This window comes from Coregonus clupeaformis, unplaced genomic scaffold, assembly GCF_020615455.1.
Source record: "Coregonus clupeaformis isolate EN_2021a unplaced genomic scaffold, ASM2061545v1 scaf0005, whole genome shotgun sequence".
Classification (NCBI taxonomy): Eukaryota; Metazoa; Chordata; class Actinopteri; order Salmoniformes; family Salmonidae; genus Coregonus; species Coregonus clupeaformis.
Genome location: NW_025533460.1, coordinates 1,748,771 through 1,771,534, shown reverse-complemented (window position 1 = coordinate 1,771,534; position 22,764 = coordinate 1,748,771). Strand labels below are relative to the sequence as shown.

At 38.5% G+C, this 22,764-nt stretch overlaps 2 protein-coding genes across 2 annotated transcripts; both read left to right on the top strand.

Moving 5' to 3' along the window:
- The first annotated feature begins 2,635 nt into the window (after positions 1 to 2,635).
- LOC121578506 (homeobox protein Hox-C12a-like) lies at positions 2,636 to 6,313 on the top strand. The gene is made up of 2 exons (XM_041892870.1): positions 2,636 to 3,241; positions 4,178 to 6,313. Exons 1-2 carry the CDS (start codon positions 2,641 to 2,643, stop codon positions 4,414 to 4,416), a joined length of 840 nt encoding a protein of 279 aa, XP_041748804.1. The 5' UTR covers positions 2,636 to 2,640; the 3' UTR covers positions 4,417 to 6,313.
- A 12,761-nt stretch (positions 6,314 to 19,074) lies between these two features.
- LOC121577548 (homeobox protein Hox-C11a-like) lies at positions 19,075 to 22,305 on the top strand. Its single transcript, XM_041891250.1, has 2 exons — positions 19,075 to 19,868; positions 21,206 to 22,305. The coding sequence occupies exons 1-2, from the start codon at positions 19,163 to 19,165 to the stop codon at positions 21,436 to 21,438; spliced, it is 939 nt and encodes a 312-aa protein (XP_041747184.1). The 5' UTR covers positions 19,075 to 19,162; the 3' UTR covers positions 21,439 to 22,305.
- The last annotated feature ends 459 nt before the right edge of the window (positions 22,306 to 22,764 follow it).

The window sequence follows — 22,764 nt, the reverse complement described above, 5'->3', positions numbered from 1 at the left end:
ATTAGCACAAACATCAACTATGTATTGGCCTGTGTGTTAGTGATCCTAGATATCATGAACTGTTATTATGAGAAACCCCTTGCTACTTTGGTTAATGCCATCCTAGTACCCTAATCTTTGCAATGACTGAAGCGGTGGATTACTGGAGGTCGATGACTGATGGTGTCTTTTTCTGATAATAATTATAATATGCCTACAACATTTTGGGAACTTTTGCAGCATATAGGCCTACTCTGCGTAACTGATTGCGTAACTAATCGAACGCTATTGATCATTGAAAATCCACGGCAAATGACCCATACACAAAAGTAGTTCTGAACGATCCACAAACTATATTAGTTATTTGAAGCAGAACAAAATAGGTTATAAGTACTAGACCACAAACAGGCCTTGGAAATCCATGTCATGTCTTTCATTAGTTTGTATTTGCAGTCATTTGTTTATGGAAAGGGTCCTTTTGGGTAGTCTATTACGCACGACATTCTTTTTAAATACTCTGGGTTTTCCGTGCTATTTTTTGTAAATAATGTATCTGATGATAGTTCAAAACAGTGAGGTCTAAAAATGCTCTCACCTCTAAAACGAATTGAGTATCCATTTTATGTTAATGTCACATAATAATACGCAAATGCTCAACATACATTTTATTAACACTATATGCAGATACACATTATGTAGACCTACTGTAGACCTATATGTTGGACTATTTCTATCTTTACCCCTAAACAAACATACTAGCCTGGGGATCAGATATTGTTTCTGTTTTCTTCAATTGTCTTATCTCATTGGTAAAAAGGGGACACATGGATTGACAGCTGGAACAGGCTATGCGTGCTCTTTGGATGTCTATCGCATATGCAGTTTAAGACCCGTGGCACTTTTTTAACTCACATGTCCCAAATATTAAAGATTGCACGTGTTCTAGCTATATTTTAACTCCTTCTGACCTCAGTAGCCTTCCTTCCATAACTCTAATGCAAAGATGGTATTATCCCATTTAAATGTACCATACATAACAACAATCTTTATTTTGGGACTAATGTGATATTTTCTTTCTCACAGATGTAGTGTGAAATACACATGCAAATGCACTGCCAACTTCCAAAGGTGACGTTAGTTATAAATGTGACATTATATATTAGGCCTCTCTCCATCCTTCTTGGCGAATATGAATCCTTACAGACACGATCATTTATTTTTTTGTCGCATAGCAGAAGCTGCTGCAGAATCCAAGGCTTCTATGGGGAGTGATATGTATGGGCAGGTTTATTACACATTGATAAAATAGCGACTCCTCTCTCTCAGATGCGGAGTATGCACACATAGGCCTGTATTGCACTGTAACAAAAATGGTAATCCATTAGCAATTATATAATAAGCAATGTTTTGTTAACAGTTTACGTAATTGCTATCGTTTGGCAAGTAGGCAAATTATTAGAAAGCGGTGAAGTTTGTCAGGAATTTCGAGAATAGCAACATTAGGCATACACGAGGAATGTTAAAATGAGAAGTGGGTAGTGGGTAGTGGGTAGGCCTAAATCTAAGCCAAAAATGACGTCTTAGTTCAATTCCATTTCCTACATCTTGTTGTATTTAGAGGAAATGGAACACTTTCCTTATTGCACCAGCCAGTCACCTCATGGAAAAGCGCACGGCTCAATGCACGCCTATTTTGCCATTTCTTTCCATGAAATGTTATCATTGCTCTGTGAACCTTGTTTCTCAGTATCATACAGATGTTTAGTTACTTTACTCAACTTGTTTGTGACAGGGGTGCTCAGTTGCAAATCAATTAATAAAAACGCACTGTGATTAATTCCGACTTATGAAGCGCTTTTAAGCCCCCTCGACCACCTTGTTAAACCCACATTTAAAAAATAGTTTATAACAAGCTACCCATGTATGGCCACGAACGTTTAATAGGATATATGTTGAAGTTGTTCCTCGGAGAAGCACGAGTATCATTTGCTCTTAAAATAACCTTATTGCAGATCGTCTTTTTTACAGAGCCAAAGGTTTCAACTTACTGACCCCGTTACTGTAAATACGAGAGGAGTGAGGCTGTGAGCATCAGTCGTTCCCTAAAACAGACCCGTAAAGTGGAACATCACAGCTTTATATGACACTCAATTCATCTGTAATTTGCTCTAAATATAGAGTGGGGCATGCACACCCAACAATGGTAGATATTTGGTGGGGGGAAAACAATATAACACTTACAGGCCTTCGTGCAGCTGCCTTGTAACTGTTAAAGGACATATTAAAAAGAAAAAGCAGGCTCTGGGAAAACTTTACTAAGATCAATATGGCCTGTAGCCTAATATTAATGGATTGGGGCATCACTTGAAAATGAAAGAGTAAAGTATTTTGAAGCAATAAGGAGAAATCAAATAAGCAATAAAGAGAAAACAAACCCAGATTTTCTTTTGCATAAAATTTATTTTTAAAAGCATATGAAACCCATAATACAGAAGTTAATGTTTTGTTTGGTCAGACATGGACATAGTGGGTGGCACCTTCTGTAACGCAAATTGGTGAGGACATGTGACCCTAGTCCGACCAATCAGGCGCGCCGCACGGTTTAACTATGTTAAATGTCAGTTCGCTATAAACTAGAAGCTCTTGGTCGGGCCCGCCGAAATGGGCGAGCATAATATTCTTAATCCCGGGTCCGGGTTTGTGGGACCTTTGGTAAACATCCACACTGGAGACACATTTTACCTCCCCAATTTCAGAGCGTCCGGGGGACAACTGGCGGGTCTACCCTCTCTCTCCTACCCAAGAAGGGACAATGTATGCTCGCTCCCTTGGACCCCTTCCGAGCAGTGCAATGGATATCCTCAATCCTACTTTAGCAGTCCCATGCCCATTAATCCCTCTTTCAACCGTGCATGTGAAATCACAAGGCAAGATGAAAGCAAATGTTTTTACAGCAATGGTGTCGGCAACAGGGAACCCTGCGCTGAAAGCACAATCCTCAAACGTGAAGAGAGGGCAAGAGGAGACTCCTCTTCCTCCATAACGACGGAGCATGGACTGCACAACGGGATGGGCAACAACGGTACATTTTCCAAGTACGACTATGGCGCGGAGCAGTTGACCCAAGATCCGCCATCCTGTCAATCCCTAGAATCTGACTCCAGTTCATCACTGCTCAATGAAGGGAGCAAAGCTTCTGCAGGCATCGCTCAGGCGTTGACATCCCCTGGCAATCATGCACCAAGCACAGCAGCGGGTGGAGGTGAGTTATTGAATGTTAACAATGGAATGTTATACGCTTGTTTCTGTCATTGGAATCTTATTTCTTGATTTGTTGATAGTCCTATTTCTTGTCTTTATAAATTATTAGGATACTGAATTGACACGAGGCTTGCATGTTGGGGTGAGCGCCGCTAGGGGAAGCATTCAAGGAAGGGTTCATATTTTCGTTTACACTCAGCCTTTTACACACCAGTAAACCCTTACATCACCATAAAAACTCGATATTGTTTGTGGTAAAAATGAGAATGTCTTGATTATACCAGCAAAACAACAATATTTTTTACAATTTCAAACTATATGATTTCAGGATAAAGTCCGCAAAAACATAGACTCATGTTTATTGAGAGTTTGTTGCAAATAAAATCATACATCGAAAAAATACATGTTGTTATTCACAAGAACTCTAGCTTGCATGCCTTTGGCAATTTGATATGCTTGCATGCTTGAGAGTGAGACTACCGTTACTGACGACCTTAACTGCCACTGTAAACATTGTGTGACACAGACTAATGTGAATTACAGCGTGTCTATCCACAATCAAATTACAAGAAATATGCCATACGTCCCACTGTCTCCCCACACATTCATTGGTGAAATTCAAAATTGTAAATACCTTTTACATAATAAACAGTAGTAGTAGAATATAGCTAATTTGTTTGAGTGTCCATTTTCTACTCTGAATGTTAACTCATTGTTGTAAATTAGTCTGCTTTAAGACTGGGCCAGGAACTGCTCACACTGATGACAAAAGCTTTCAAAATACGTTTGTGCTTTGAAAAACTGATAACCAGCTCTATAGAATCCATTGATGCAGTGCAGGACTTTTACCTTAGCTTGGCGATATATGCCAAGCTATAGGCTATAGAGCCTATACGTTCATCCATGCACACCCATCCACTTCTTCTCCCCTCTCCAGGCGCCCCGTGGTACCCAATGCACACCCGAACCCGAAAGAAACGTAAACCCTACTCCAAACTCCAGCTGGCGGAGCTGGAAGGCGATTTCATGGTCAATGAGTTCATTACCAGACAGCGGCGAAGGGAGCTCTCTGACCGCCTAAACCTCAGCGACCAACAGGTTAAGATATGGTTCCAGAACCGGCGGATGAAGAAGAAGAGATTGATGCTTAGGGAGCAGGCCTTGTCCTTCTTCTAAAAGGGAGAGAGCGGGGAGAGAGAGAAGAGAGAGGAATATAGGCAGGCAGTATTTTAAATGAAACGTACTGTATTTTGGTGTAATCAAATTCGATCGCATAGCATGCACAGTATGAAGTCTGACGTCCTTAAGAAGGAGGACGCATCTGGGTTATCACTACAGATTTCGAGAAACAAATCAAGAGACCAAATATATATTTATCTGACCTTGAATCGAATAAAACGTTTCTAAAGTAGTGACAGTGCAAGGGCGTATAGTATTCCCTAGCCTATATTATGTGTTCTTTGATAGGCCTATAGAAAAATCTAATTAGTCAACGCCCTGGAATGAAAGGCACAGTGCAGTCTAAAGCATCAGAAAGTGTCAATTTACATCACTTTTTTGATAAATTTCTTTGGCTATGTAGTTTCCCATAATGCAATAACCACACACTTGTGGCTCACTCGCTACGGCGTAACGTCCTAGAACAACCATGGTCACAATCATTTCTATAAAAAAATTGAACGAATCAAAGTATATCTGGGGTTTAAAAATTGATTTAAGACGTGAACAATTCCATTAATAAGTAGCCTATAGTTGTGGAGACTATGAAGCTAACAGAAAGCTATGGATTTGAGCAAATTCCATGCTGTTCGATTCAAGTCAATAGTAAGTCTAAATTAATAACTAAATTCAATTCACGAATGCATAGCAGCCTGTATTTATAAACCGTTTTAGTCCATCACCTGTGTTGAGTGGAATTAGGCTTGAACTGACCCCGATTCTGTTTAATAAGTTTGAGTTTATAGGGCTACTATAGCCTATAAGCCTATGTAGGCGACGGTGCATTATGGCTATGGCGCATAATAGTTAACATCCAATCTACATTTCACCAGTAGTCTATTTAATAAGTAATGACATTATATTTTTCCATAATCGACCCAAGAACCTATAACAATCATTAAATCTCAGAATCCTAAAACAATTACAATGGTCGTGTAAGGCTGAATTTGGGCTATGGTCTAAATAAGCATAGGCCTATTATTTGATAGCCTATTGTCTTGATCGTATAGTGGACAATAAGACAGTTTTGGGGCCTGCAATTAAAAGCCTTAGTTATGTATTTTCAATCAGTCACGGGCTCTAGGGGACGTGCATGGCCACGGTCAAGGACAACAACTGCCCCTACACCCTACTGCTGTTTTTTATAATTGCGTTTCGATATTGTTTGTAGATTACAACACTTTGATTTGCCAAAATCGATTATCTGGTATCACATTTCTCATCCCACTTAAACACACACACAAACACAAACACACACACACATTTGCTGAGTTGCAGTCTTTAAAGGCTGGGGGGACTGCGATAAGCTATTTGAGGGTATTTTGGGAGGGGTGGGCAAGTGTCCATGCTGCTATTTCTGTGCGGAATGATCCGCTGATTCTCTCGACGCTTGAGTGCAAAGTAATAGCCGATGTACCCTCATGACTATTTATCGACTGCGATCTGTTTACTGCAATAATAATTGGCGGCTTATGTAGACTAATATCTTTTTCCGTAAACACTCGGACACATCCCTACTAGATCCCTCTTTTAAACTTGTATTTCCCGTATAAATAACTGAGCAGTTGTCATGGAGTAGGTGAAAATGGTCTGGTTTAAGGCCGCCTCTTACTTAGCCCAAACAAGGGCATGAATGAGAGCAGTGAACCTGGGTCCTAACTGCAAGCAGCTCTTCTTTCGATTGGATTGATATTTAATACCAAAAAGACTAATACATGTTTTGAGAAGTACATGTAATGTAGGTTTATATAGGATATCCATTGTAAAATGTGAATAAGGTCGAGGGGCGGCAGGTAGCTTAGTGGTTAAGAGCGTTGTGCCAGTCACCGAAAGGTCGCTGGTTCTAATCTCTGAGCCGACAAGGTGAAAAATCTGTCGATGTGCCCTTGAGCAAGGCACTTAACCCTAATTGCTCCTGTAAGTCGCTCTGGATAAGAGCGTCTGCTAAATGACTAAAATGTAAATGTCGAGAAAGGATTGCAAAAAATGATTCATTGCCACGCAATTTGGACCTATCCGTTCAAATACTGAAGTTCACTTACCATCTATGCATTGATGATTATTGCTTGTTGTCTGCTACATATTGTCATTATCATATTGAAAGCTATAAGTAGGCTATATTTGAATATTATAAAAAGTAGTAAATATAGTCAGTAGCTGTATTATTGTCGAAGTGACAGTGTTTGTAAAGAATTTGGAATAAGTTCTCCCTTAAAGGAATTTATTTCATGAAAATACCGTATAAATGTCCTGAATGGTTTGTGCTTCTCTCTCTCTCTCTCTCTCTCTCTCTCTCTCTCTCTCTCTCTCTCTCTCTCTCTCTCTCTCCTCAGTATTATTCAATATGTTACCCGTTTGTTGTCTCCATGTAACCAACTCATTTGCGAGTAGGCATACGCTATATTGTAAAAATATGAATGTTTACGATAACTGCATTTTAGAATGACCAATGTGATAGATTTTCGTTTTGTCTGTGTTGTTATGTAACATCTATATCCAGTGTATAGAATACATTGGCGATTGTCAGCCCTGCCCTATACCAATATGAATTACATGAATGTTTCAATGTATGTGTAAGGTTTATTATGTCTATTAAAATATGTTAACTTTTATATTATTATCATATTGTTGGAGTAATTATCCTGATTTTTCTGAGTTACAGTTTATATGAGGAAATCAGTCAATTGAAATAAATTCATTAGGCCCTAATCTATGGATTTCACATGAATGGGAATACAGATATGCATCTGTTGGTCACAGATACCTTTAAAAATGGGCCTCACAATGGGTCTCAGGACTCGTCACAGTATTTCTGTGCATTCAAATTGCCATAGATAAAATGCAATTTTGTTCGTTGTCGGTAGCTTATGCCTGCCCATACCGTAACCCCACCGCCACCATCGGGCACTCTGTTCACAACGTTGACATCAGCAAACCGCTCGCCAACAGGACGCCATACACGTGGTCTGCGGTTGTGAGGCCGGTTGGACATACTGCCAAATTCTCTAAAATGACATTGGAGGCGGCTTATGGTAGAGAAATGAATGTTCAATTCTCTGGCAACAGCTCTGGTGGACATTCCTGCAGTCAGCATGCCAATTGAAAGCTCCCTCAAAACTTGAGACATCTGTGGCATTGTGTTGTGTGACAAAACTGCACATTTTAGAGTGGCCTTTTATTGTACCCAGCACAAAGTCCACCTGTGTAAAGATCATGCTGTTTAATCAGCTTCTTGATATGCCACACCTGTCAGGTGGATGGATTATCTTGACAGAGGATAACATGCTCACTAACAGGGATGTAAAGAAATTTGTGCACAACATTTGAGATAAATAATATTTTTGTGCTTATGGATGTCTGGGATCTTTTATTTCAGCTCATTAAACATAGGACCAGCACTTTACATGTTGCATATATTTTTGTTCAGGGTAATTGGAGTTATGATTAACATCAATATTGCTACAAGTGGAGGGGTTATAGACGTTTTTGTGTTCATGTAGGCTAAACATAAAGCACATGTAGAGTACAAGCGATTCTGTGCATCCTAACAACCAACAAAATAATGCAAACGCATTCACCTTACCCGAGGCGCACTAATAGAAGTAGCCTGACGCCTTTTTGATTCTCAGCCTCTCATTTCAAGCAAATCATTTTATAAGGTATAGTGGTACGAGAACTGATAGCAATAAATCCAGTTATATTTCCTTTTTTAAACAAGCTGGCCGTAGCAAGCTATGCTTTTACAAGGCTGTGAAGAGGATGCAATAAAATAATATATTTGCAATGAAACACTTTTCCCGCCGCTTGCACATCCACATAACAGTATGGTTCAGCAATATAGGCCGATGATCAGAAATTGCAACATTACGATATTTTTTTAGGGACGCATCAGTCTTTGTTTTGCTTTGCTTTTTATTTTGTAATTTATCTTCAATCATACACTTTCCTAAACACATTTTGTTTTCATGAGAGGAACTTTAAGTTGTGAAGATATTGGGTTCTCAGCGCAGTGCTTCTAGGTTCTGGCTGTGTTACGGTTCCAGAGGCCAAAAACATCAATAGCAACTACCACTTTGTGTTCAGAATAAAACGCTTATTCCAGCATATTCATGCTTTTACACAACTGGATTTCTCGCACTGAATTTGAGTTAACTTAAAGCTTTATTTATAGAAATGGATTCAGATTCCCACATTCACACATAGGCCTGCCTACCTCTGATCACAGATAGGCTACCTCTATTCATCTTGACATTGGGTTTAGCGAAAACATATTCTAGTGTTCATTTCAACCACTTTTGACTTTAGTAAATACAGTTCGTCTTAGATCAACTCATCGAGTACGCTAAAGGACATCCATAGGCTCTCTAGCATACATTCAGTTTGCAAATAATTTAAGCATTATCCAAAAGTCTTGTCTTGACCATATCTGCGTTATTAAAACTAATGTATTTAAAAGCCTTTTTTAGATTTAGCTAATTATTTAGATTTTTGCCTATCGTCATTTGTCCTTAAATCTAACCTAGATATTTTATGTCTGCAAAAAAGAAACGAGAAGTGAATTAGGCAGCACTTAAAGGTAAAATGCAGTCCTTTGGGCCATGCATGTTTAGCGGGGGGGGGGGCGACGACGACGATAAGAGTCACAAATGGCAGGAATTACTCTTTATGCAGAGCTATGTGGCTGCACTGATTATACTCCTGTTCTTGCTGTCAAACAAGTCGTGTGGAATTTAGATTTGGTCTCAGGGTTACATGTTCTGAAGTAGACTAGTCACAATGTCTTATTTTAATTATTAATGCAGAAATGCTATATCTTCCCATATGCACTGAGACGCTGAATGCGTTTTTTCACGTAAACCTTTCGGTCAAATTTGTTTGTATAGACTAAACCTCCCTTTCCATCTGGTACGTCCAAGTGGAGCTGCTGAATGTATCATGTATATTGAAAATACAGATGCAAGTGTATGACATATATCATATTGGATAACCAACAGATAGTTTTGACTTTGAGACGGTCTGCAGGCTCTTTTATGGCGGCTTGTCTGTGAGGCTCAAAGGTCAGAGCTGTCTACGGCGTTGACGCAGACCTTGAATGTGGGACCAAGGCCTCCCTCTGCGGAGAGAGACCGGCTGGGAGAAAGGGAATAATTATGTTTGTGAGTCTCTGCGCTCCATTGCGTTATGTTACATCCAAAAGGACCTATATCGCAAATTAGGCTGAAGAACCTTGTGTTTTCTACGTGAATTTTAGGTGCAGTCCTAAAACGAATACTTAATTCGTTTTAGAGTTGAGCCTACTGTTTTGAACTGTAATTATATATATTTACAAAAGATAGGACAGAAAAGGCCAAGAGTATCAGAAAACGTCGTGCAAAATCATCTACCCAAAATGACACACACAGAGAGAGAGAGAGCGAGAGAAAGGGAGAGAGAGAGAGAGAGAGAGAGAGAGAGAGAGAGAGAGAGAGAGAGAGAGAGAGAGAGAGAGAGAGAGAGAGAGAGAGCGAGAGTATATGTATATTTCAAGTAGATGTTATATATTTTCCATGTAAATGTCATAATTTAGTGATTAGGTGAAGCGTAGGCCTAACATAAATATTAAATTGACCTCGGTCTAGGGATAGACAAAGAGAAAAGGTATAGGCTAGTTACAAGAAGTGAATATCACTGTTTTACTCGTGAGGTTTGTGTGTAAAACCAAAATACGTTTTGGCGTTTTCTGTTATGCTTTTTGAACTGTGTAAGCGAAAACAATTATGGGTTTGCCGAAAAGTGTTATTCTGTTCATTCAGCATCTTGATCGAAAAACTACGGGACATAACATTTGCGCGCTTCAGTATTAGCCTATAGTCAGATCACTAGTCTTTAGACGAGTTATCATAGGCCCACACGTCTGACATTTCAGGATGAAAAAGCAATGGCATACCTTAATATGAAAAACGTGTGTTTATTTTTGTTGTTGTTATGTTTCCCAACCGATAACGACTATTTAATAGGCTACTCCCCTCAGTTTTCTTCTTTCGAGTTGATCTATTTACAACTTCATTAAATTATACAATAGCCTATGCCGAGAAGCATATGCAAATATTGTTCGACGGATTGTGTGTAGTCGTTATCCATGCTTCACTTTATAAAAATGCCTTAATAAAATCTAAAATGACATGATATACCTACATTAGAAACAGTAGGCTATAAGCAAGAGTATTACAATGTTAATACCAATAATGTTTGTTATATTCAATACACAAAAATGTTAGTTTCTCATGAAACACAATAGTTTAATCAAACTAATTAGAGAAAAATCGCCTACTCTTGGATTTTTTAAGAAACACGAGGACTGATTATAGGTCCATGTGCCTTTATATTGCTTACAATAATGTAAATTTATATCGACTAACCTGTGGGTCTAGATTAATCACTGGAAAATGCTTCTGTATACATTGTATTTTTACTTCCAAAGCCAATTGCCAAGTTCAGACACTATTGTTTGTGTGTGTGTGCGCGCGCGCGTAAGCGGGAAATAAAGAGAGAGAGAAGAAAGAGAGGCCTACACGGTTTAGCTTGGCGGATTCACTGTGTATTTTATTGTCATAGTACTATTTAACGAGTGTCAAACCACATTTGTAGCCTACATAGCTAAAGTCTTCAGATTTAAATCGGTGTCAAGGTCATATTTGGAGCATGTGCTGCTTGTTTACAGACACGGTATCACAACTCTCTTTCGAGCAACCAATGGATCTTCAAATATGGCTTTGTGAACAATATATCAGTGATATCTGAACAACGAATCTAACATAATATTGAATTACACTTCCTATCCAAACCTCAGACGCAGGTGTTGTTATGCCACCTTCTTCAGTGACAACAAATTAATTGAGGTACGCATTTTTTGCGGTTTTGTTTCATAACCCATATGGGCGATGCCATTTTGTAATGAAGATGAAAAAGTGTTTAAATACAATTAAAACAAACAAACAAACCTAAAACTATTTTAGTTGTATCCGTTTGTATAGACTATCAAATCGTAGTTGGGCAATATGCTCATCTCGGCAGATGTTGGTGTCTGTTATTAAGACTCTTCCAATGGAAGGAATTTAAATGTTGACATTTTCCGAGATGGCCTATGCCTTCTTCTTCTTCATTTTTTTTTACATTTGTATTTTCACAGATATAATGTAAACAACAACTGAATTAGAATAGGCATGTGAATTTATACACCCCAAAATAATATGGGAGCATGGTAAAACAAAAAGGTGGCCTATGCCAAATTAAGCTTAGACCTACATTCTTTACAAATTGGTTTTAATTTAATTTGCATGCTTTTTTGTCGTCCTAGTTACAGTCTTCATTCACATTTTGCTTAGATTCTGTCCCAAAAAATCGAAATGCATCATCCAATATAAGGCATATAAGCCTATAAACCACTTCGATTCATTTCAATAAGACTAACCGCGCATTGGTCCGGCACCGCTTCAACTATATAAGCTACTTTAAGGTGATTATGTTGCGACATACGGCTGTGTTGATGTTTGATATGTTTAGATTCAAAGAAGGTTTCACGCACACCTTTTGTCTATTATTGTTTTGCGAAATTGCACGCTTATATGATAGGCCTAGGTTTTACGCACACCTTTTGTATTTTCTTCAATTCAAAGTAGGTCTGGTATAAAATAGCCTATGGCTATGTTGGTATGTTTGATATGTTTAGATTTAGGTAGGTTTTATGCACGCCCTTTGTCTATTCTTTTTGCGATATTGCTGTTTAGACATACTATATCATGTGCGTCTCCTCATAGAATTTCGACCTTTACACACGCTAAGAATATTGACTTTTACACACGCTTATCAGATAGGTCTAGGTTTTACGCACACATTTAGTCTATTCTTAGATTCAAAGTAGGCCTGTTATTAAATTGCCTAGTTAATCTCCATAATGTCTTGATAACTAAAACGCATCACCTGAGTGTTTTTTAGAGCAATAGCCTAACTATCACTATACTGTATTTGGAATATTGTTGGGCTGTTCAGTGTGCATGTGGGGCTCATGTGCTAGGCCATGCGACATAATCCTTCGTCATATTTGCCATACAAATGGCTCTGCAGTGTTTTGATGTTCAAAGTTTCCACACATCTGCCCCTGCGGACGGTGCTGCACATCGTCCCAGTGTTTCCTGCCGTCTATGTGGGCGGGAACACCCATATAAATTGAAGGTCAAGTTAGTAAGCTCCTTATATGGGGCTCCACTGTCCATTGTAAATGTTTTGGGAAATGGGCAAGAAAGACGGGTTAAAAAAAGAGGGGGGGGAAACGGTTCTTTTAAGTCGTAGCTATATGGTGGTTGTATTTTATTTTAAAATTCTCGTTGAGTATAAAGAAAGACTTACAACTTAAGTGGATGGAGAGGGACAGGAGAGGAAAGGTTCCAGGGCACGTTTTTGAGAGAGTAAATTGTTTCTCAACAAGAATAGAAGATGTAATATATCCAAAGTGATCGGAATGCCAACTTCAAAAGCGGCAGTCTCCGCTAGATCTGAAGGCAGCAGTGTCTAGAGTTGGAAAGGAAATTAAACATCATAAAGAGAGAGGCTCAATTAGGGGCCCAATGCTTAAGCGCTACCGAATCCTGTAGGAAACAAAGACGGATATTCGGTAAGAAAATACAGATTCTATTTCCTCTCTCATAAATCTACTTTACCTTTCAGTTACTTAAGAAAAAGGTTTTACCGCGTTTTTTGTCTGGTCTAAGATAGTCAAATGCCAAATGTCTCAAGTCAGCGAAAGTTCATCGTGTATTTTGGACATGTCGTGATTTTTAATCTAGGCTATTACTAAGCAATTGTATACAATTTATTAACACTATAGAATCAGGAAGAGCCTACCTTTTGAGATGCACTAGCCTAGTAGTACGCATAATCTGAGCAAAGCTATTTTCTCTTTTTATATGAATAAATTCACACATTTCTGGTCACTTAGGCTCATGTTTATTTGCACAATACTAGCAGATAATTTTATACGTTTTGTCAACACCTTATAAACCCTATCCAAGTCAATAATACATTATAATGTACGCCTACTTGTGGTCATCCTGAGTCGTGCATTGGTACGCACTGATATTGCCATTCTATCAGTTGATTTTAGAGTATGTCCGTGCAAAATGGAGACATTGGCTGGTCCTGTGATATCGACCACATGGCTTGTCATCCAAACACCATACAAATATATGAAGGATAATTCTCAATTCATGAGGTTTATGACGCCTCTCGTCAAATAGCCAATGGGACCAACAAATAGACACGATTTGGGTTCAATTCCATTTAAAATCAGGCAGTTCAGTAAATTAATAAAAATTATATTCGCCTATTTGATGGAAACCATCATTCAAAATATAATAGTATGGTAGGCTAATGTATAGCCTATTTCTTTCTCCGAATCGATGTATGGTCCACATATCCATTCAGTATGTTGGCCATGCGGGAATAATCAAATATAGGCCTACACAATCCTGATCTGGCAGGCACCGTGTTCAAACCAACTGGGTCATCATAACCCTAATATTGGACAATTTCCAGTTGAATCTCAACTAATTCACGGAATTGACTGATGATGCCTTGGTGCAACCATCACTTGCATGCCCATATTGCGTTTGAGAGCTCCACGGGACATGGCACATTTAGTCTAAACGATAAAAAAAATGTGGGCCTCATTGGCTTATTATTGTCAGTCGTAGTGCCAATATAGTGGTGGTATATAGTACTTGTATAGCTATTTAGGCTATAGGTTGTTGTTTTGAAGGGGTATGCTTTCCAATGGATGTCAATTTAATATTCAATTTGATCAATATTTGTTTGTTGTTGGCTTAATGTGACATTACCATGTGACACTACTGCATGTAGTTGTATTTTAGTTTGTTAGTTAGTTTTTAATAATCTAATTCGTTTTCAACGTTGATGAGATCTAATCACGTTGACGAGTTTTTGCTGAAGTTTTACTGTTTTTGACCAGTTGATTCATTGTCATTAGGCCTACTGCACAAACGTTGCGTTCATTCCCGCACATGGATGTACAAACGAAATCGAGACACGAATGAATGTTATTTGGGCTATATTAGGATTGAAAATGTTGCCAATATTCGTCTTATTCATGCTCCAACGTATATTATTTGAATAATCTATCAGTTATATTATTAATCTCCACAATGTATATATTGCAAATTAAAAACATATTTAAAAAATAGGCTCTATGATTGGCTTTAATCGTCAACTTTTGATAGGCCTATCATTGGACCCACTTTATTCAAGTATTTGTAATGTTTTGTTGTGTTTTTTAAGAAATAAGCTGTGCCTACTCAAAATGTATTCATCAATTTGTATGTAGCCTATTTCAGACAGAGGAAACACAATTAACCACAGCTTTGGTAATAGTAGGCTATATTAACTTGTTGTTGCTTTTGGGATCGTAACAAAATCAGTATTTGCCCATTTTCATATTTAAAAACAAGTGTATAAACCGCAGGCTAGGGGAGACAGGCAACCGACCTTAAGTTTAATTATAAGGTTTTCCGTATTTGTGGATACTAGTTTTTCCTGCCAGCATCTAGACACATTGCTGTGCAAAGGGTTTTCTCTTTATTTTTGCTAATTTCCTATTTATCATAAGAGATGATAGTCCAGTAGGCTTGTCTACCCCAGTCGTGCAGATTCAAACCACAAATGACAGACAATTCTCACAAATGCATCTGTAAATTGCAGCCTATTCGTTTTTCTTCTTCTTCGTATAATGCAAAAGTGCACTCAGTGAAATAACACTAAATTCTACACTATACGCCTATAAATTACTCTGCCACAAGGTGGAGAGAATTGTCTTTTGCACGCGCAAATCCACCAAAATCAAACCACATTACTTAATTTGTATATTAGGCCCTATTGGAAGTGGCAGACGGCAACCATGAATAAACAATGAATGGGGGAAAAAATCCTTATTATATGTTATCGCGGTTTTGGTGTTTGTTGCGCACACGAGCATAAAACAAATATAGCTCGTTCGAGGAGCGATATTCTTACAAAGCTGACTCTCCCTGGGTTAGACCATACCTCAGCTAACCCTCCAAAATATTTTTTCATAGCACATTTGGGTTTGTTATATCCATGAGTGGGCTACCCTCGCCATAAATTATCCCACCAATAACGAGACAGCAAAATCCACACATTTGAAGTTGGGTACTTTATCTTAAAGTATTTTATTCATTGTTTATCATTGTTTTAGGCTATGTATTGTAGCCTATATTTAAAGCCTATCATCTATATGGCTAATTTCCATAATCAATAGGCTATCACATGATAAATCCTATCTTCTTCTTTAATGGTTTGCCAAACAAAACTTGCACAACCAAAGACTGTTGTGTGCTTCGGCCTACTGCACAATGAACTCATGGTATCTTCACCTAAGGGCCTATGTGTTAAAACCTGCTTCCCATTCTCAGTCGCTGCGGCTCGTTTCTTTTGCCAGGACCTCGGTGTAACCGTGGCCATTATTTGTTGATGCTTGAAACTCTTCACAGCTCATACAACCGAATTTAATAGGTTGGCTTACATCCAATTAAAATTATCTGGGCCATGAGGGGACAATAATATTATTTCACACGGTTGCCACATTGAGCGCTTGTTTCAGCTCGAATTTATGTGGGTATAGACATTTGACGGAGCTAACTTGACCACCTGTCTTGAGAGAAAATATAGCCTATCCTCTTCTCCCTTTGGTCTCTATTTTCATGATTTCTATTTGGATTAAAAATACTGCAGGTCTGTAGTCTTGTTGGTTTACAATAAAGGGTGGTGAGGCCTTGCCTGGATTTCGCGGACAGACACGTCGTAAAGTCTTCTCCCCGTTCAAGTCTCAAGACGCGGGAGACCATTGACGTTTTCAGGACTATTAGGCTACCCGCATCGAGATTATATTTGCTACACACAATATTCAACTGTTGAAGAGAGATACACAGTCTTAGAACAAATATCTTAATTCAGGTCGAAGGAATACCTCGATGTGTTTTATATCAGGGTCCAATTGCGAGCAGGCTTGAGCTAACCTAGCCCTCCAAGTGTACGCAGACGCTGTCGTGAAATTCTGTCAGCCTTCATGAAAGCAATAAAGCCACTCACATTCAGATGCTATAACCTACATGCTAATCTGTATTGAGAAATAATCTGTAGAAAGAATTTGTATTGTGTCTAAAAGAAACAGTACAGCCAGTATGTTCAAATGAACACCCTATAGTACACTTGGCATCCCTGCAGCATGGAAGAGAGCACTTAATGGTCATACACCGCCGACGGTCCCAGGAAGAGAATACAATTTTTATGGCAGGCTATTTGTTTATTAGTTCTACTGCTCTCCGGGTGCAGTTTATGCGTACCGACATTCAATCTAATCTTTTGCTGAACGTGACAAGAGATATACAGATATATTTCACAGCAAACACTATTGCTAACATTACACTCAATTATACTGTGCACACATCTCACCTCTCTTTTCTTGAAATTCAACAGATTTGGAATGCCATGCATGTAGCCTATGAAATATTTAACACAGTAAGTAAACACAATGACGTATAGTCTTCTTGTAAATGTCTGCTTCGGATATGCTACATGTTGTGATAGTGGTCGAAATGTAAGGAATTGAAATGGCACAAATGTACGTAAACTTCGCTCTTTTCAACAAAAGCCTACTAGCCAAAGAGGTGAAGAAAAGTCTGTTTACTGCAGCTATTCCGCCTTTTATGGTGGTTGCTTTCAGGATTTTGGTGGTCAAATTCAAGTGCTGTGTCTGGACAGCTGTCGGATTTCTTTGTACTTGATTGCAGGCTTCTTGCGCCTCGACCTCAAGTCCTGAACATGTTCCTGCATGAATCCCAAACGATGCACTATTTATTTGTCCCACAGCATAACTGAAATATCTTAAATAAATAGCAGCCAGAATGCAGCGTTAGCACTTTCTGTAAGAAGTCTGGCATTATATATTGAACACTGCGCTTTTCCTCTCTTCTAGTTCAATGTAACTATTTGGTCCTTGTTAGTGATGGAAAACTTCTGTTTTCGAATAGGCGTAATGGATCGTCATCACGGGTTCTGGTTGATGCAAAAATGCATGGGAGAAAACTAATGCGCTAGAGAGCTTGCATTCCTTTTATGTATAGGCATATTCCCTTTCTAGCCTATTCCCAATGTGCAAAGTGCAAATGTAGGGACATACGAACACGTGTAGGGAAATGTTATGGTAAAGCCATATTTATAGTTGGATTTATCTAGAATATAAATCAAATAATACATTCAGATGAATGAAATGTTACAGACCGAGCCTTTATCCCATAAATAGATGGCCAATATACAAATATAATGATATTAAGTGGTTTGTATAATTTGTCAAACATATATAAATCTCGACGAGTAGGCATAAGCAAAATGTCAGCTATAAAGGTTATTTTGCAAACCCTCAGTGAATTTCGACTATATCAGTGTGCAGTGTTTGAGATGAACCCTTTCCCCAATTTATTTTCCTAGCAATGAAAGACCTCTATTAATCCTCTATCCTATCTAAAAATCTAGATACGTAAAACCGGGATAATGTCTAAACATAATCATGCAGGGGCAAGCATGGGGGCGCGCACGCGCGCACACATACACACACACACACAGGTTATAAACTCGAGAACTATGTTTTTGCTCTCTGACTTCCTAGTTTCCATCACGTCGCCAAACACTGGCCTAACAAAAAAATATATTATTTTAATTTCGATGCAAATGTCCATTCATGTTTCTATCTTTCTATAGTCTTGGTTCTGGGGGTAAAGCAATAAACCGCGTTAAAATTGGGTTCTTAACGAGATCTTTAAACCAGCTATTACAACAGGTTTACTTGCAATTCATAACACATAAACTAAACCATCGGACTAGATGATAATGAACATTTGATCTATCTTTTATTTGCCCGAAATATCAGGTTATATGGAGAGAAAAAAAATCATTCACAAAAGAAGACTGTAATAAATTGTAAGTGTTATCATCATTTATTTGTAATAATTCAAGAGTTTATAGAATATGTTCAATATTCACATCAAGGGTTTTTAGATAGGATAGAGGATTAATAGAGGTCTTTCATTGTTAGGAAAAGAAATTGGGGAAAGGGGTAATCTCCAACACTGCACACTCATATAATCAAAATTCACTGAGGGTTTGCAAAATAACCTTTATAGCTGACATTTGCATGGCCTCATAATAATAATAATAATAATAATAATAACCATAATAATAGTAATAATAATAGCATTAATAATCATTATTATTATTATTATTAAAAACCCTTACCTGTTAGTTATTTGCTATGCATTGCATTGCGCATGTGCTATACGGTATTCATATTTTGATTATATCGTTTAGAGACTAAAGAAAAAAGGGAAAGATACCTGATATTGATTTTTATAATACTCATGTGGTGTTGGAAAACCAGTCGTTTGAACCTTCTATATCTTACCTAAGTGAACCACTCCTACGCATGTAAGTGTTCCAAATTGATATATGACAATATCTACTTTCAATCACGTGTCTTGGGACGACTTAGACGGATAGCACGTCACCTCGCCTTCCCAAATTTTCTCCTTCTGCAGTTCGAATCCAAAACATCTATCTATAGTGCAAGAGAACGGGGAGAAAGATGTTTAACTCGGTTAATCTGGGCAACTTCTGCTCACAGACGCGAAAAGACAGGACTTCCGAGTTCGGAGACAGAGCGAGCTGTGCGTCCAACCTTTACCTCCCCAGCTGCACCTATTACGTCCCTGAATTTTCTGCCGTCTCTTCGTTCCTGCCACAGGCCCCGTCTAGGCAAATCACCTACCCTTACTCCACGAACCTCTCCCAAGTGCAACCGGTTCGGGACGTTTCTTACGGTTTGGACCCCTCAACTAAGTGGCACCATAGAGGGAACTATGCGTCCTGCTACTCAGGGGAGGAACTGGTACATAGAGACTGCCTTCCGCCATCGTCCACCATGACAGAAATGCTGATGAAAAACGAAAGTGTCTACAGTCATCACCATCATCAACACAACCACCCAAGCTCCAACCACCTATCCACGGGCTTTTATTCGGGTGTGGGGAAAAACCACGTTCTTCCGCAGGGCTTTGACCGTTTTTTCGAAAGCACACACAACGCGACGGATAACAGCTCGACAGAGAACTGTGCTCAGAACGGCGACTCCAGTAAACTGGATTCGGCGTCGCAGCCGCCTGCCGCCCTCCTCCACAGTGCCACAGACCCCGAGAAAGACCCCGAGAATGAAGAGGAAAACATTAATTCTGGTTCTTGTGCTTCTTCATCAGGCAAAAAAGACGACAGCGCCAACAAAACAAGCCACTCGAGTAGGTACCGAAGCTGTAAAAAGGTTAAGGGACTATCCCGGTATTTTTGTCGGTCAGATTTTATGTGGAGTTTTATAAGCATTCAAAGGATTTTATTATAACTCACAAAGCTCTTTCTTTCCAACAAGAATAATGTTTACGATGAGAAAGCGCTTTGAAAAAAACGATATGTTACACACAGGCAGCAGCTCTCCCAGTCTGTGAAATTTTAAGAGCGCGCTATTGTGACAAACGCTAACTTTGATCATGAACTTGCGCTGGGCTTTTTAAGCGATGTTTCACCAGGCTGTCGAGGGTAAAAAGCAATTGAGCAGAACACTGCTTTTGGGCGTCCTGTGATTTTTTCCCTTCTCAGCAGCCTCCTGTAAAATGTAGAAATGCTATTGTGTTGCTACTCTGGACAGGTTGCTTTACGCATTAACAGCAGCTAGCCTATATGTTTGATCGAGATTTAATGTAAAACATAATAGCCTGATAATAGTTGTGATAATCATAATGTTTTGTTTCTTTGGGACCTATGCTCTTTTCAAAATGTGCATCTGTATTGGCAACCGTGCAAGTAAGCTTTCCTAGTATTTCATTTTGTAGACTAATCAATTATTTAAATATTTCAAGCGTTGAGATTTTAGTCTAGGCTATTCTGTAAATCACCAACAAACTCGTTCTGCTTTGTTATAGTCCATGTAGATATGATAAACCAATGAGCATCGGTCAGTTGGTTAAAATAGGCTAGATATAATTCTCTCATATTCATTTGAAGACTAATAAACAGTGGCTCCCAGTCCGTAGGCCCAAGCGCCCCCATAGTGTCATGGAAGAATTTGTCTCTAGCCTATAATAATATCCCACCTATTTGTTTGGCAGTAATGTTATCTAGGTATCCAGTGTTAATTCGCTATAGATGATCGCATTATGATATGAAATGAAGGTAAATATTTTCCATGATAGCCATATATTCCCATTTATTATGACAGTGTGTTGAGTGGGGAAAGTAAGGGAGGTAGTGAGGTGATAAAAAGTGCAATGTCTTATGTCGTTTCGTGAATAGCGTTACAAAACTCGTCAGAGATTTTATAGAGAAGGCTGATTATAGTTGTATGTTACAAGGGGATGGCACTGATGGGCATGTATTTAAGGATACAGAGAAAGAAAATGAATGTGCAGACTTGAGGGTAGGCTAAGTGTTTAGGACACTTACATTTTATCAAACTTAACACACCTACGTTCTGAATCCCCACACGTTTCATCGTGCATCTTAATGCTTGTTTTATTTGAAAAGAGTGTTGAATACACTTGACCTTACATTCTTCTGATTATTTGTTTTATATTGCTCTAAGGTACACCACGCACGAGGAAGAAGAGGTGTCCTTACACGAAGTTCCAGATTCGAGAACTGGAAAGAGAGTTCTTCTTTAATGTTTATATCAACAAGGAGAAACGGCTGCAGCTCTCCAGAATGCTAAACCTCACTGACCGTCAGGTCAAAATCTGGTTCCAGAACCGCCGAATGAAAGAAAAGAAATTAAGCCGAGATCGGCTGCAGTATTTTGCTGGCAACCCCTTATTGTGAACTAAACTCTAAACTGGTAGCTTTGGTGAGAAGTAATCATCAATATTATCATCTCTAAAACTGACTTGCCTTTGGAGGACATGGTCAGAGTCGACTAGCCAAAAACAAGTGTTAGGTAATTCATGGGAACGCTGGGACTGGAAAGAAAGATAATCAGTTATTAATATCTTTAATGTTTCCTTGTTTTGTTGAACCAATAACAAGAACCAGCATAAAACAAGACCTCCGAGAAAGGTATCTCTGACAATAGCAGAGCAGTGAAGGTTAACTATTCCTTCAGCATTTTTTCCAATGAAAGATTTATATTCACGCGTTTGTCACATTTGGCCAAACATTTCAAACATTGTAATCGCAAGTAGGACATCAGTATTTTTATTTTGTTTGATTATAACCTATTTCGATTCACTTGTGAAATTCTGTCTTTCCAGTGACATTTCTCTCTTTTACCTCTGTATTTCATCATTAACCTTTCTTTGTGAAAATGATTTTGCTACAAACTGAACCGACATGAGGACAGCCTCACAGACCATTCTTCATAGATATGCAGATATATAAACATTTTTGCAGCAACCAAGAACTTGGACACGAATCATCGGTCCCAAATTATTAATCTCCCTTGAGACTGTATATATATATATTTCATTTGTTTATAAAATGTTATCACTTAACCTAATTACTATCTTTGCAAGATTTCAGAAAATAACTTACGAGCTCTAGGGCTACAAGCTCTTTGACTCTAGTGAGCTTTTTGTTAATTGCTTTCCGTTTACATGTTATGCAGTATGAAGATATGACGTTGCATAGGCCTATATGCATCAAGTGAAAGAATGTAACATAAAAATAAACGAATAGTGATTCTTAAATCAAGCCATTCTTTGGGAGTTTTATGTTATTATTTTTACTGGGTCTAGGTCTGTATTTCAAAGATCAACCACCAAGAACATAATTTATAGTCTGTGTATTCATGCAGAATGCTTGGTCTTTTGCAGAATCAGTAGGGCTATAGTCCTCAATGCTTGTAGAAGAGCATTGCAAGTTACGTTCTACTTGACTTCTTAAGTAGGCCCTTACTAGCACAGTATACTGGGCTATTTAAACTGGTCACAACGGCCAATAAAAAGTTGTGAAATCCTATACATGTCCCCGACAAGTCGTTGAGATTTCATGTTAAGATTAATGGAAAATAAGTATAGGCTCTATCTCAGAACTCAACTAGGTAGGCTAATTGATACAAATCAAAAATCATTGTCTACCCACAAATCAATAGGCTAAAGCTAGGTAAGATGTCAGATTAAAATATTAGGAGTGCTTGTAAGATAGTTAAAC

What these genes read in the sequence shown, in the direction of transcription:
- LOC121577548 (XM_041891250.1), top strand. Translation starts at nt 19,163, where the DNA reads ATGTTTAACTCGGTTAATCTGGGCAACTTCTGCTCACAGACGCGAAAA. An exon ending in CAACAAAACAAGCCACTCGA is followed by an intron (nt 19,869 to 21,205) that starts GTAGGTACCGAA and finishes TATTGCTCTAAG; the next exon opens with GTACACCACGCACGAGGAAG.
- LOC121578506 (XM_041892870.1), top strand. Translation starts at nt 2,641, where the DNA reads ATGGGCGAGCATAATATTCTTAATCCCGGGTCCGGGTTTGTGGGACCT. An exon ending in AAGCACAGCAGCGGGTGGAG is followed by an intron (nt 3,242 to 4,177) that starts GTGAGTTATTGA and finishes TCCCCTCTCCAG; the next exon opens with GCGCCCCGTGGTACCCAATG.